The sequence below is a fragment of the Cyrtonyx montezumae genome, unplaced genomic scaffold (assembly GCF_038088225.1).
Source record: "Cyrtonyx montezumae isolate F1298 unplaced genomic scaffold, pur_monq_1.0 scaffold_3, whole genome shotgun sequence".
Taxonomy (NCBI): Eukaryota; Metazoa; Chordata; class Aves; order Galliformes; family Odontophoridae; genus Cyrtonyx; species Cyrtonyx montezumae.
The window spans coordinates 52,627,161-52,643,293 of record NW_027072034.1 but is presented as its reverse complement, the minus strand read 5'-3'; the positions used below and the strand labels follow the sequence as shown (position 1 = coordinate 52,643,293).

At 44.0% G+C, this 16,133-nt stretch overlaps 1 protein-coding gene across 1 annotated transcript in view; it reads right to left on the bottom strand.

Moving 5' to 3' along the window:
• TSPAN7 (tetraspanin 7) overlaps nucleotides 1-16,133 on the bottom strand; it is an 84,416-nt gene that overhangs the window by 13,009 nt on the left and 55,274 nt on the right. The window contains exons 2-4 of the mRNA XM_065741562.1: nucleotides 3,961-4,149; nucleotides 1,906-1,980; nucleotides 362-457 (exon numbers count right to left, since the gene is read on the bottom strand). Coding sequence (XP_065597634.1) covers nucleotides 362-457; nucleotides 1,906-1,980; nucleotides 3,961-4,149 — 360 coding nt within the window. The remainder of the gene's footprint in view (nucleotides 1-361; nucleotides 458-1,905; nucleotides 1,981-3,960; nucleotides 4,150-16,133) is intronic.

The following is a 16,133-nucleotide window of genomic DNA, read 5'->3' as shown; positions in this document are numbered from 1 at the left end:
CATCCAGCAAATCTACTAATCAAAATAGGGCACCCTTGGTGAGACAACTATTCTACAACTGGTAGATGCCCTGGGCAAAACCTAGTTTCAGTGGTGCGTATGGTAAAGTTCCCATTAACTCTGCCAGAGCAGCATGTCACCTCAAGCATACAGACACCTAATTCCTTATAGCAAAACCCAGCCACACAAATAGGCAGGGCTACAATCAGAAATGGGAAGCAAGACCAAACGTTAAAGGCTGAAGTTTGCTCACAAAATACAGCTTGCAGATTGAGACACTGGCACTTCATTTTCTGTGATCAAATGTGAAAGTATTCTTTGCCTCTCCTTATTCGTTTTTAATATCCAATTTCAGACTTACACTTTCCTGTACATTATCCACTGCATGGCTCCGCTCATCATTCTTGTTGTAATTCTGGATTGCTTCAGTGTATGTCCTAAGGAAGGTATCCTTGATCTGAGAGGACGAGGAAGAAAATACAAACAAGTGAAAAATGAAAGGCATAACATCTGAGCACTTCTTGCAGGAAATAAACACATTTTTAAACCTAAGAAGGCAACTCAGGTAGCCCTTCAAATTCTTTTTAAAGTGTGCTTTCAGAGATGGCAGGGCTCCTACTTTACTGCCAGGAGTCTCCTGATGGTATTTTCCAAGTATATTCAAAGAACAGCACCTCAGCAAACTGCTTTAATTTTAAAACCAAAATACCAATGGTTTGGGTGCTAAGGTAAAAAAGTTATGCATTAAGAAGGTTATTGGGATGCTTGGAACATCTACGTACTGGTTCAGTTCAACTGGGATTCTCTAGAAGGAAAAGCAGACAGCAAAAGGATGGCTCCACAAATCACAGTTCAAAGCAAATGCTTCAGGATCACAAATCCTTAGCATACGTAACAAGATTGAGGAGACCCTGTGCACAGATAACCAGCAACCAAAGAATGTGCCAAAATCTTTCAAGGCACGCTCAGGCATATTACTGCAAAATGTGCTTCCAACTGGGGGGTAAAGGGAACAGGTAGCACTTGATTTGGTCAGCCCAAATTGTGGTGACCTTCACAAGACGCTGCCTCTACCAAGAGGGAGCAGCAGTGCCACACCAAGGCTGCCAAGGCCAGATGAAATGACAACCACAAGCAGATGGACAGGTCTTTCACAGTCAAATTAAGAACCACCCACCACTTGCAAGGAACCAGAAACATCTATACCAAGGGAGTTCTCATGTCAGAAGGTGAGACTACAAAAAAAAAAAAAAAACTATTACAAAGAGAGGAGACTAAGAGGGTCTCTGGGGTTTTGTTCTGGTTCAGCATTCAGGTTCACAGACTTAAAACCAGAGATAGACCTGATTGCAGTGACTGAAGCAGAAGTGCTACTACAAGTCGTGGTTTTTCAAAGCTTCTTCCTGTCCCAGTTTCCCACCTCATGCTACTTCTAATCTCCCCCTATTCTCAGTATAAAAATACAACCCTATTCCACCTCCCCCCTGAAAAAAAAAAAAGATCTACGAAACACCAGATCTGCTCTGATGCAAAAGTGCCTTGTATAAACAAGTGCTTGCCTGGCTGAAGAAGCTGTGTTTAAGAAAAGTATTTAATCTGTTTTGCAGTCTTCAGCATACGCAAAAGAGTAAAGAAGATCTTACATGATGGACACACAAAAAACTGATAGCTCCAGAGTAAATACCAGAGAGCTGAGGCCAAGAGCTCTGGATAAATCCCTTCATTCGGAATCGTATCATTTTTAAGAGCTGTACACGTTATTGTTGAACGTCAGCCACATCCCTGGAGATGCATACGGAGCTGCTGAACTCAGCGACCTACAAATTGTTCATGCTCCAGAGCACTTCCAGCAGCTCTGGCCCAGGGAGGCACTGCCACATGCAACCGCAGCACATTTCCACCTACCTCGTGGCGAAACACAAACCCTGAAATGCCAGCCACTAGCTCAGCCAGGAACACCAGGGACAAGAACATGGCATACTGAAAAGAAAGGAGGCATGAGAAGTCAGAGTGTGACAGGTTTTTGTCTCAGCACAAATACTGTTCATCACAGTATTATATATTAATATATTAATCTCAGATTCATAGAATCACAGAATCATAGAATGGCCTGGTTTGAAAAGGAGCTCAAAGATAATCTAGTTTCAGCCCGCCTGCCATCCACCTCTTGCTGTCAGATTGGGATCCAGCCTGGCTCCTGAAGTTTCTCAAATGAATGAACTGACTGACTTCACTGGAAACATTCTCATGGGAATACTGGACAGATGCCCCTAACATTTTGCTGAGCCAAAGCCCATGTTGAATTCGAGCAGCATTTGTAGTGAAAGCTAAATAAACCTTGAGAACAGTAGCTTTTGGTGTAGCTACTCTCACAAACCATGAAGAATACATGCAGGCAAAAAAGATAAAAAAAAGAAAGCAAAGAAAAAATGCAAAATGAGGTGGTAAAATGTGAAGTTGGGGCTAAATCTTCTTGAGGGAAAATGCCTTTTTGCACCATGTGCTCAATACTCAACAGTTACTTTAAAAAAGAAACATTTTAAATTGAATTCAGTCCTAACAGGATTTGATGGAAAGAGGGAAATTTAATTTTAATTGAACGTTGTTGGAGAAGAGTGGACAACAGTGAAGACAGGACCAGAAAAATCACTCTCCACATCTAATGCTGCAGTCAAATCATCGTATTCAGGCAAAGAAATAAGATTTTGAAACATTTCTCATGTCCACAATGAAAATAAAATGATGCGCTTGGAACAGCACTGTGCCACGCTAAGTTAGAGGACATGCCTTTAAACAAGTTACATGACTTATGGAGCAACCAGCAGAGCATGACTTCCTATGGATTTTTATATGCCTTCACTCTTTATTTCTTTTCCATCTAGACTGCAATAACTCTGACAAACCTCTACACACACCCTGACAGCACATGACCAGCCAGAGACAGTGGTGCGTGCACCTTCACTAGCATCAGGTCTCAGAGCACGTACCCACTGATCAGTCTGAGGCTTATGCTTGTGCCACCACCTTAGCAAATTAACTCTCTTTACAATGTCCTTTCTTAAGTCCAGTTCAAACTGGAGGAGAATCAGCTCATCTTCTTAGGAAATTGGCCCCAAAACATTGCAGCAGCAGATGAGCTTACTGTCAAGTCCTTTTCCATCATGTAGTGTTTCACAAATGGTATTTCCACCCTTCAAATGACTACATATGTAAGATTTTGCTCCTAAATATACCTAAAATACACAGCCCAGGATACAGATTTGTTTAATTACTAGTAACTCTGCATTTTAAAGTCAACTGGAGAACTCAGAACAGAGAAACTTATAGTGAAAGAGGTTAAACTGAACTGAGAGATGGCTGCTGTACCTCTGCTTAGCGTAGATCCATTCCACAGTGCTTTTGAGATGTGGAAAAACATACAGTACAGAGCTTTGTTTTCCGGGGTTGACGTATTTTATTCGAGTGAATGTTAGGATAAAAAAGCAAGGTTGGTATTCATTTAGAAAGTATCAAATATTTTTCCACAGATTTCACACCAGAGTATTAAAAAGACCCCCTTAATCTATATTTCAAATGCATTTCACATTTATGGTGCTATGAACATTTTTAAGACTGTAAATACACCTGTCTGGCTCATGTAAATACAGAATGACCACTGAACTGGTCACGGAGCAATTCATCAGTGGCACTTCAGCCTCGCTCCCATCCACACATGAGGCTGTATGCTGTGCGGTAGCAAAATTCATTCATACTCAGTCAACAACTGGTTTTGGCAGGTAGTTTTTTTTCACTTCTTCACCCAAAAGAAACATGTGTTGAACATTAAGATCCATAAAATCTAGACGCTGTGCCTAGAAAAACATGTTAACATCTGGTGAAGCTTGGAATGGGAACGAGAAATCATGCTGTACTGACAAAACCTCTTCCCTTCTTCTGCATTTGGCACTTCAGCACGCTTACCAGTTTCAGCATCCATGGGCTGCCACGACAAGTGGCGAAGCAGCCGAAAAGCCCGAAGACAATGATTGTGGTACCCGTCCCAATGAGCACGTAGGGGGCATTGGTGGAGTTCTCCGCAATGAGAGAGATGTACGTGCCCAGAGTCAGCTTGCCCCAGACACCGACTGCGAGAAGGATAACACCTGTGATCTGCAAAGTAAGAGGAGAAAGATGTCAGCAGCTAGCAGTGATGACACCCAAATTCAGTGCACAGTGATTCTGAAGAGACTCATTGGTGATGCTGTGTTGGTAGAAGACTTCAAGACTTCTACAAACTCCAGAGGGATGGACAGAAAAAAAAACAACAATTTCCAGTATCTGGATATTAAGGCCACAAACAGAGGACAGACATCTAGAGCTAATTGCTGCAAGGCTGATGACTGCTGAGAGAGAATACAGAGATTGCTGGCAGCCCCACTCCAGCTAGGAACAGGCTCTCTGCTCCTGCAGCAGAGTGGTCATATCCATCTACCTTACCAAAAGCCAGTAACTGCCCACACCCAAGCTTTGCCATAAAAACTGAACAACTGAACTTCCTGCTACAAATACTGCCCTTTTACAGAGAACCACAGAATGGTTTGGGTTGCAAGGGACCTCAAAGCCCACCCAGTTCTTACTCCCCAGCCATGGACAGTGCTGCCACACACTAGATCAGGCTGCCCAGGGCCCCATCCAACCTGGCCTTGTTAAAGCTCAAGTACCCAGCTCTATGAACACAGCATCACTTGCAGTTTGTGGCTCTGGAAGCTGAGCTTTTTTCACTGCCCCTGCTCAGCAAGTGAAACCCCGAGCTGAGCAGGATCTTCCCCCTAAGTAGGAAGTCCTGGGAGCACCCAGCCTCTTACCTCAGGCGTGAAGTAGATGCTCACACCATGGAAACCCAGTGGTAATGAACTGCTAACAAGAATACACACACATATGTACACATACACACATATATATACATATATATATATATATATGTATATGTATTAACACAGAGAAAATAAGCTCATCTGGTGATTTTAACTCTTCCTGGCTCCTTCTCTTCCTTCCCAATTCACATCTCAGAGTTGTAGGGAAAGAAATGTCCCTGCCTGGCCCCTGCCCAGAACACAGCAGGGTGCAGCATTGCCAGAGAAACCCACCAATTCCTGAGGTTTCCCTAAGCATCCCCTTTTGCCCCTGACCTGCCAAAGGTATTTCTGCCACACTGCCAAACCGGGATTAGCAAAGGCTCTCCTGCCTACAGGGGAGTAAGAGTAAATTCAACTCCTGTTCATCTCTAAGTGCAGCATCATGAAAAGCACCGAGTCCTTAGCCAGAAAGTGAGCTGTGAGGGATTCTTAAATCCAAAGAGCAAAACTTGGTTTCTTGCCTCTGGTTGGACAAAGGGCTGGTTTCTGTGCCTGAGCCGAGCTGCTGAAAGTTTTACCACAGCCCCCAGGGAGTAGTAAAAGCAGCCTTTGCTGCCAAAACAAACAAGCGGCTTCACACTGCAAAGAGAACTCTGGTCTTACAATAAAAAGCATTTATACTCCACTATTTGAAACAATTACTAACCCTTTACCATGCATTTTAAGAGTCTGGTTTCCCTGTTTCTCAAGGGCGCCTATCCAATTTATGACACAGAAAGACTTGGGGAAGAAAGAGCAAAGTCTGTTGGTGGCTCATCCCTGTTAATAGTGTGCTGGTGTAAGGAAATGGTGGTGAAGGCTAAAATCACAGCAAGGTGAGGGTTAAAATCACAACAAATCTGTCACTGTGCAGAGGAATGGGAAGTTTCCACAGAGAAGCATGGCAGATGCCCCTCGGGCTGCACTCATAAAGAGGAAAAAACAGAAGATTTCCCTGCAGATCTTTTAGTGGCCTTTATTTCGGAGCACGAGTGGCAGTCTAGTCTGACTAATGCCCACTTCCACCCAAAGGCAAACCTCATTTCCTTATTTCTGAGATATACTTTTTATCTCTGCCTCTCTGTTCCATCACATAATCGAGGGAACAATCAATGTACCAGCTGCCTCTTTGGTTTTCAGGTCTGCTTTCTTTAAAAGCAGCGGGGACATTCACAACTGGAAGGTTTGAAAGAAAGCTTAAAGCATCTCCTGCAACGCACAGCCTCATCTCCCACATCTTCCCCACTTCTTTTCTTTCTATTCACACATTTCATTGGAAGATGCTAAGGTGGAATGTCCTTCCATCAAAGAACAGTGGAACGGGTAATGCCATCTGCTTCACAGGGATCTTGTGTGGCTTTGGTATCTGCAGCATTTTGAAATCCAGGTGAAAGATGGCCGGTTCCCTCTGTCACTCAAAAGCTACCAAGGTTCATCTATCCTCAGCAAATCTGAAACAACAACGGTAAATGGCCATTCAGATTTCAGACTTCTCTGCCTGTTCAAGGAAAAAAAATATATTACACATTGGGATACTCTGTTAGATTTTAGTTACCAGACCTCAGAATGTAGAGAGGGTGCTCAGAGCTATCCTTACTCTTCCCAAGGCTCTGCTCATTGTGAAATCAGACTTTATATATATATATATATATGCTATAAAACATTGCATTTAATGGGGGAAAATGTATGTTTTCATTTGGAATACTGAGCCTTTCTCATGTTTGCACATGTACATGTTTCTTTCTTTCAACAAACATCAGCAAATCATCCAGATAAATGGCAGCAGATGCATGCATGTGATTAACATGTCAGTCCCCTAGAATACAGAATACTTCAGTTCTCCTGGTGGACACAGAGGAGTTGCTACAAGCCTTTTAGAGCCCACCTGAGTGATGGATCACAGACCACAGCTGCATTATGAATAAGCACCTGCAAAAGCGGGCATATATAGGGTAGGAGAGTGGCAGCAAAATTTGGCCTTCATGTGGCCTTGCTAGGAATTAATATTTGTCCTGGAAATAGCATGGTGTCCCTGCTAACACAAGCAAAGCCATGTCCATATCAAAGCACAGCCAGACCTGAGCTCTTTAGCAGGCACAGAAGAAACTGCAGTGCCCCAAAACAGCAATCTAGAGTGGCACATTCAAACATAGTACTGTAAAGAAAATAAACAAAAAAGATCTGCCTCTAAAAAGAGCCAATAGGGAAGATCTTGCCCAAACATTAGAAGCTGTGAGAGAAAGGTCAGCAGCTGTCCTCTGGTGGACTGGGACACCCATGGCCCAATGGAAGTAGAAGGGTCCAAGCTGTGTTGCCAGGCTTCAGGTTTTACTTATGTGGCACTGGCTGTGACATGGTGACAGGATTTAAACCGTAGCAGTTCATACCCGCATAGAGTCACAGAATCGTTAAGGTTGGAAAAGATCTCTGAGATCACCTAGTTTAACCACCAACCCATCACCACCACTTCCACTGGCCACGTCCCTCAGTGCTTCAGGATCCAAAGAAGAGTAAGAAACCGCTATGCAACTTCTGGTTCTTTTCTGTGCTATATATCCAGTCTTAAACATTATTAAGAAGATATTTCATCCTGGATTTCATTGAAGATAGATTTTACCTCCTAGGGCCTCACAAAAATTCACTACTGCGGAAGTCCCAAGACTCATGTTCCTTCAGCATGGAAATCTGAGATGTAGCATTCAATGTAACATCACCAGGACTGCCCATCATTAAATCAAACATTTTAAAGGAGAAAAAAAATAAATCAAGCAGATATCCAAACAAGGCAAAGATTATAAAGACTACGCACAACTAAAAATTATATTGTTTAGAGCTGGAAAGTCTCACACTTCATTGCTTCTGAAGTCAGGCTTGGCAAACATAGCTCAGAAACCCTTGACTGACTTGATGGCAGGAAATGAAGCCAGGTAGGCAACCTGGTCATTTTCCAAGAAAAACTCCACTGAAATAGAGTTCCCATGGAGTGTTTCAATCTAGATCCTCTCCTGCTGCTTCCCAGTTAATGTCTCTGTGTATAACTATTCTTATTCAGCAAACTGGGGTTTGTCAGTAGGACAACACAAGAACCACCAAAACATCTTGCCCTGCCTTCCTCTGCCTCTTCTTAAGCATATATCATCGCAGATATATTTCACCAGTCACTGATTTTCATAGACTCAAAGAATGGTTTGGGTTGGAAGGGACCTCAAAGCCCAGCCAGCCCCAACCCGTGCCGTGGGCAGGGCTGCCCAGGGCCCCACCCAACCTGGCCTTGAGAGCCTCCAAGAATGGGGCACCACATCTTCTCCAGGCAGCCTGGGCCAGCGCTTCACTTGTCCTCTGAGTAAAGGATTTCTGCCCAACATCTAACCTAAATATCTTCTAGTTTTAGTTTAAAACTGCTAGAAGCTTTCTGGTTCTTTTGCCCTCTGTCATAGTTAGTATGAATGTTCTCAGTGTCATGGACCTTATTGTCTCCAATCCTGGAGCTGACCGGATGGGATGAAAAAGTTAAGGTATTTCAGACAGGCAGAATACAAACAAACTGAATGCGAAGTGTAACTTCACTTGTTCAATAAGCCTTCTGCTTCTACAAGACCTACAGGCAAAGACATGGCCAATAGCTTTTATACAAGGGTATGTACCGCAGCTTTATAGAAGCCAGGGAGAGAATGATACTTGGATGATGTTATGCATTTCTGAAATCAGAAGTAAGACAGAACACACTCAGTTTCTCAATAAGGGATGATACAAAAACGCCTAGGAACTACTCATTTTAATAGTGCCAGGATGAAGATTAAACTATCAACCCCCTCTTCTTGGATAACAGGGAAGAAATATGTAAATAAGAGAAGGGAATCAGAGAATAATCTCTGAAAGTGCTCTATCTTTAATTCCATCAGAATTACGCAGGAAAACACTATACACTCCTTCATGCGGGATGCACGCAGCATCCTAATGAAGTCTGCTTTCTTCACATCCAAAATCTCACAGAGCATTTCAGCACGGCATAGAGGGAGCTGCTGCCTCAAACTGAGATAGGAGATATAAAAGGAACTCCATCTCACATCCACAGAGATTTCAACAGCCCCAAATGCAGAGAAACTAATTTATACACAGGGCTTCCATATGGAACATTAAAGTTTATCATTTACAGAGGTGAAGATAAATGTGCAGCAGTAATTGCTAGTTTATTTGTCTACATAATTCATGTCCTCCTGTTCATTACAGATGTCAGCTATTTTGCTTCCTAAGCTCTGGCAAAATAAGACTTGGTACCCAGTCCTCATTGATGCCGAGCACACAGCAAGCCCTACTGATTTCAAAGCAGCTGAGAGAGTTCAGCATTTCTCTGGTCCACTTCCTTACCCCAGTGCAATGAAGCAGGAGGTGAGCTTCATAAGTCACGATCTCATTGTTGGTATCATTTTTTTGTATTTAATTTCATATTCACATCCTTGCTAAATGAATGCAAAATGTGCACAACTTAAAAAGAGATCCAAAGCAGTAGAAAAGAGGTAAATGAGAAGTAAATAACCATGTCAACTCCTTGATTTCCAAACACCAGCCTCCTTGTGCCTCAGTAGAGGTGTTCTGCCTCAGCACTATTCTGATGCAATCTTCTTAAACGGGCTAGAGAAAGTCTGTACATAAAATAGACAAAGCCATGGCAAGGCAGACAAGAACTCATGTGATCCATCTTGGCTGAAGCTGAAAGGCCAAGTGATTGGTTTAGCAGGTTGTGAGGAAATGAAAGAGAACCAAGGCGCACAGCTAATTAGACCTACCAGATATTTCCCCAAGGGAGGGCAAGTTTGTCACAGAGAAATGGTCGACCTTGACAGCATCCAGAGCATACCCTGCATTAAAAGCATGTCTGGAAAGGCTTAAAAATAACTGACCTACCTCTGAAAATTTTATGAGTTTCCCAAAATAAGTGAGGGATCACATTCAAAATGTTCTAGCTTTGCAGCCCGCCGAGCAAGGGGAGCGGCTGGCTTTGAGTCTTTGCCTCCATCTCTGGGCTCTCATCAGGCAGCAGGGGACTGAACCAGACGTAAATCTTCCTTGGAACATCAGTGTCAGCTCTTCAGAGGCAAAAGCAGAGCAGTAAGAGAAGTTGTGATGCAATGCGGAGATGCACGTAAGCCGTCCACACAGCTGAATGTTCTGTCCTCGTATCTGGATGTCTTCACCTTACAGACCTGGCTCATTTATCTTATGCACAGTACTGACCACTGCTGGAACTAAAAAGAAATTTGTGTCTTTGGAAGAAGGCAACTCTTTCATGACTTTCCCTCTGCTTTGGGAAAAATAAAGGATGCACACAGACGGAAAACAGCAACACAAAACCACCGCCAAAGGTGCAATCACCAACTTTACACCCAATATTACCACAAAAAATGAAGTTGCTAAAAAAAACCTGATTAAACAAATGCTTCTGGCAGAACTGGCAAAGAAAAATGCCACAACCTGAATTTGTTGGCTTTTATCCCTCTCTTCCTGACTTGCCTAGGCCTTTGGGCTCCCAGTTGCCTCCTGCTGCTGGGTGGGCAGGATGACCAGCACAGCAGCTCCTGGCTTGTCCCTCTGCCCTAGCAGTCTCTTTGAATTATGATCCACGCTGCTCAGCATCCATCTAGTACCAGCTGCTGTCACAAAACAGATTACCTAGCACAGCCCTTGCTATTTCCATACTGAACTGTGATTCCTGTTTATTGAAACTATTGGTCCATACCCTCCCTGCAGAAACTGTTATCAAGAATACCAGTTCGAGCAAGCTACAGCATCTGGGTCAGCAGACAGCCACAAGTTTGCCCTGAAATACACTGCAGCAGATTTTGATTAGATATGTGAACGTCAAGCTTAACAACCTGCTTCCTCTGCACAGACTTAAATCTCATTTCTTTCTCCAAACTATTTGTGAGGTTCACTGCTCTTCCTTCCTGCATTGCTACTTCAAGCACACGAATGCATGTCGTAAGGGAGCTGCTGCGACATTCACATCCTTGGGGCTGAAAACAAAGATTTAGTTTGAAAATATTCATAGAATCATAGAATGGTCCTTCAAAGGGACCTCAAAGGTCATCCAGTTCCAACCCCACTGCCATGGGCAGGGTTGCAATCTGTACTATGGAAAGGAAGTAAATACCAACTCCCAGATGGGCATCAAAGTGACCATTAGGTTATCACATAGGACTCAATTGGTCAGGCTGCTCACCACTGACCCTATAGAAAATAGAGTGCTCCTCCAGTGCTCCTTGATATCTGGAGAAGAGGATGATGCTCCACTAACTGACTGGGGGAGGGGAATCTGAGTCATTCAGTTTTCTGTGCAATGTAAAACAGGGAGCATCTTAGCAGCAGGGCTCTGGACAGCACATCTACAGGTTGCTCTGCAAAAGCTGCATCACTTTGCACAGCCAAACCCCATCTGCAGCTAAGCAGCTCCTTCCTTGATTCATCTCCTGAATATCCTTTTCTCAAAAGAGGGCCAAGTAAATGGAATGAGATGACCTGTTCCTACCATCCATGACTGGCAGCTAGATTCAGTGTTCCAGTGGTCACCAAACCCACCACAACACAGTGCTTCTGGTTTTCTGCAGAGCAGAGAAGGACTGTGGTATGCACTAAAGGGCACAACATGCACAGGGAAGCTATCAGAATAATTCCTACTGTCGTGGGAATGGAAAGGAGAGCATCTCACCTCCGAGCTAGTCCCAGGACCTGTGTCATCAGAAATGACTTCTGTCCAGATCTGTTGCTCTCAAGAGGCAGAGCCCATAACACTTCCCTCTCCATTTTTGCAAGGCAGCAGTGGGTGGATGAGAACATTGCCACAGAGCTTGACAGTCATGGCCATGACTGCAATCCAGCAGGCTGGCCTGTTTTTTTTCTGTTCTCTTTTATTTTCTCATTTGCTGCGTTCATTCAAACACGTGCAAAGGAAAAGGGCCCCTCAGTTGCACCATCCTCAGCAATGCACCCAGTGGGCAACAGCAACAGCCAGGCCTGCTGGGCTTGTGAATACTCTGGGGCAGATGCTGGGAAGTATCAGTCCCATTTTACCCCTAACCAGGCAGTAGTCTGCTGCTGCCTGTATGCCAACTGCATATCTGTAATTAGTGCTGCAGTAGTCCCACACAGCTTCCTCCTAAACGTAACGAGAGGCAGAAATGACATCCATAGCAGCACAAGATCCAGAGTGATTTCTCTCTTTGCTCAATAAGCAGACTGAAGGCAAAGCAGAACTATCAGATTATTTATCTACTATCCTTAAAAAGTTAAAATTTAACTGCAAAAAAAACTTGAAAGGAATTAAAAACTGATTAACAAGCTCATTAATCACAGCATACAGCAGCACTAGTATGAATCTCTCCAGGAACCACTTTGCATTCAGGCACTTACATGCCTAATATCCTTCAGAAATAGCAGACTATGGCACAGAAATAGGCACTAATAGATATATGATGAAATTCAGTAGCTGCAAATTCAAGGTCATGCTGTGGGACCAAGGACAGAAGTTTCAAGCTCCTAAATCTGCAAATAGCAGAGCAGGAAAAGGATTTTTGAATGCCAGCAGATGACAGGTTTATGAGGAGCTCCTCATGGCACCAAGATATAAGAAGACGGTGCACACAACCCAGAGATGCTTCTCCAAAGGCTGAGAATCTCCACTAGGTTGAAGCAGGTAGAATCACAGAGTCACAAAATCATTAAGATTGGAAAACACCTCTAAGACCATCTACTCAAAGCACCAGCCCATCCCCATTGCATATACCCACTGACCACATCCCTCAGTGCCACCTCCACATGGTTCTTCAACACTTCCAGGGATAGGGACTCCACCACCTCCCTGGGCAGCCTGTGCCACTGCCCCACCGCTCTGAGAACAATTTTTTCCTAATATCCAACCTGAACTTCCCCTGGCACAACTTGAGGCCATTCCCTCTTGTCCTAGAGTTGCTGCCTGCAGATAATGGTGGGTGGGCACCATGCAGACCATAATTGTGTCCCTTCATTTGTCGGAGGGGGCCTGCTGGGCAGTGGTGTGAGTGGAAAGCAGGGTGCCTGCTAAAAACTCAGATTGGCTGAAACCTGTGAGAGGAAGGGGGGGCAAGCTGCCTCCATCTACTTGGTGCCAGGGCTCCTCTGCCAAAGCAGTAGTCAGCAGTAGTCAGTTCAATCCATGAAAAATCAGCTCGAGGGCACACATGGTGATCTGGTAAGCGCTTTGTTTAAAGTTTAGAAAGGATTTTATTATTGCAGCGAAACCCCTAACACACTGATCCCATTTTACTGGAAACCACTGGTTATTTACATTCTCCTAATCATTCTTAGAAGTGAAGGAGAACTGCCATTCCTCCTGTACACCCTTCCTTTCCCAAAAGACTATATTTCTTCCCTACTGAAGACTTCTCATCTTGCCTTATCTCCCTTTGCATGACCCATGTTTTCCTCTCCAGCACTTTCAGGCATTGTGCTGTAGGATATGCTTCTGGTGCATACAGGACTATTTCAGAAAGCAGAACACACAGTGGACCCTCACCATGTTGCAGTGCAGCTCAAATGAGTCATCATGAGAAAGCAGTGTTCTCATTACAGTGTACCCAATTCAGCCCATCAAAATCAGTGTTCTCTATAGCTATCCACACTTGCTCTCACCCACACCTTGGCTACCACCCCTCCCAAGTCAGGTAGCAATGCATCCCAGAAAGCAAAGAAGGTAACAAAACAAGGCAAAGGAGAACCAAAGCGTGGTTTGTACCACTCCAAAATAACCTGGGTTTGTTCCAGTCAAAATCCAGAGCTCTCTCTTAGCACCTACACAGCAGCTTTTCATACTGCTCTGTCATTTGTGACACACTGTTTTTCACATGCTGCTCTAACTAAATAAGCCAAAGCCAAAGTCAGAAGCAGCGCTTTTTAACACTCGTACACTTTTTTAAGGAGGGGAAGGAAATACCATCCTTGAATCCAAACAAAAAACATTCCCAAGAACTGTGGCATGCAGATGCTTTCTGTACTTCTCTGTGTTTAATAATCAAGAGTGTTCTCTCCAGTCACATCCTCCTAACAGCAAAAAAAGGGAGCAGGAAGAAGGCTGATGAAATTCTGATTAGACAGTTTCTCCAGAGCCTGCACAGCAAATGGTCACCACATACTGATGATTCTTAACCTATAAGACTTAAAGAAGCAGCCATTTGTGGAGTGTGTCAGTGGGCATTCACAGTTCACATACACACACTCCTGAGACAACTATGTAGTCATCAGGGTTCTGCTAGGCAAGATCAGTTCCCAGCTACAGTGAATATCAACATACTTTTTCACAGGTTTAACAGGGATACTGCCTCTTTATCTGCAAGCAAGTCAGTCATTCAAGGAGGTGATGCTCAGCTGTGTGTGTGAAGCCATGCTATCACAATATACTGACCCTCAGCAGAAAAAACAGCGACTGCTTCACGAGCTAGACTGGTAGAAAGGGGCGGAAGCAACAGTGTTCAGCACAAGACTGCAGTGAACTGTCCTTGCAGTACATCATATTAAAGGGAAAATACACCTAAGAACCAGAATTCAAAATGATCACCTCCACATCTGACAACCCACAGCGAATAAGTACTCTTTCAAAACAGTTCATGGTCTGTAACCAAAACAATCACTAAAAGGTCCTGCATTACATAAAAGAAGCAACTGAATTGTGTTTTACATTTGTATACATACGCATATGTATAACATACAACTATACTGTTTGTATTTAATGCTCTTTTGAGATTCAGATACTCAGACATCTCCAAAACACTACTGTAAGTTACAAGAGATACTGATAGAATCAGCAGTAAACAGATAACTCGATCTGCAGCTCGGATCCATGAAGGCTGTAAGGACATCAGAAGAGCTTTTAATCACAGTTCTCCCACCACTCTGACTCATCTTACACATTAAGTGGATCCAGAAGCTACAGGACACACGTCTACTCCATCCTGAAGCTTTACCATAGCACCTTTGGGAGCACAGGTACTAATACTCTGAGTAGCTCTGAAACTCTTCAGAAGAAACTGCAAAGTCTGATGGTGAAATTTTTGCCAATTCTATCTGCAGACCATTCAGATGGCCTACAGAACATCCTTTGCCAAAATCAGCCACAGACCTAAAAACTTCCAAGCAAGAATGCTCCTTTTGCATGAGATGCAGCAAGAGATTTACAGAAGGTATGGATCAAACTCTCACACATGCAGCACTTGCAGCTTGCTTGCTCATTTCTCCTTTATGTCTTCTTTTCTTCAAAAAGCTACAGTGATGTACCTAATGACAGATGGGCCAAGTTGTATCCAACTTCACACATCTTCTTGTTATTAAGGATGATTCACCTTTAAGTAAGTCTTCTTTTTTGCTATGCATCTCATCAGCTCCCATCAGGTTTTAATGTAACGCTATCCACTGAAAATCAAAGGAAATAAATGAAGTAGGTGGGCTGTTTAAATGAAGAGGGAGAGAAGGACTTTTATCACGATCCCTTGCTCTGGCACATACAGTTCAGACTCTCACTTACAAATCAAGGCACCAGGAAGCCTTGCTGGGCTGCCTGCAGCAGCCACCGAAAAGGCAGAGCTGAGCAGTTGCCAAGGAGCCCAGTGCTGCTCTCCACCATCTGCTAAAAGCAGGGCAAAAGCAGCTCCATGTGATCACTGCCCACATCTCCCCAAACTGGGCACAGGTGAGGCTACACGTCAAGTGCTATGTTCAATCTGGGGCCCCTCACTTCAGGAAAGACACTGAGGCCCTGGAATGTGTCCAGAGAAGGGTAGCATTGCTGCGAGAGGTCTGGAGCACAAGTCTTATGGGGAGCAGCTGTGGGAACTGGGATTGCTCAGTCTGGAGGAGTCTCAGGGAAGACCTTCCTGCCCTCTACAACCACCTGAAAGGAGGCTGTGGTAAGGGGGTGGTCAACCTTTTCTCCCAGATAATAGCAATAAGATGAGAGGGACTGGCTTCAAGTTGTGGCAGGGTTTAGGCAGGATATTAGGAAATATTTATCTTCAGGAAGAATGGCAAGGCAGTACCACAGGCTGCCCAGGGAAATGGTGCAGTCACCATCCCTCGAGGTATTCAAGAGCCGTGTGGATGTGGCACTGAAGGGACATGGTCAGTGGCATGGTGTGATGGGCTGCTGGTTGGACTCGGTGGTCTTAGAGCTCTTTTCCAGTCTTATTGATTCTGTGCTTCTAAAACAGGGCTCATTCAGAAAAAGAAATGAAAACT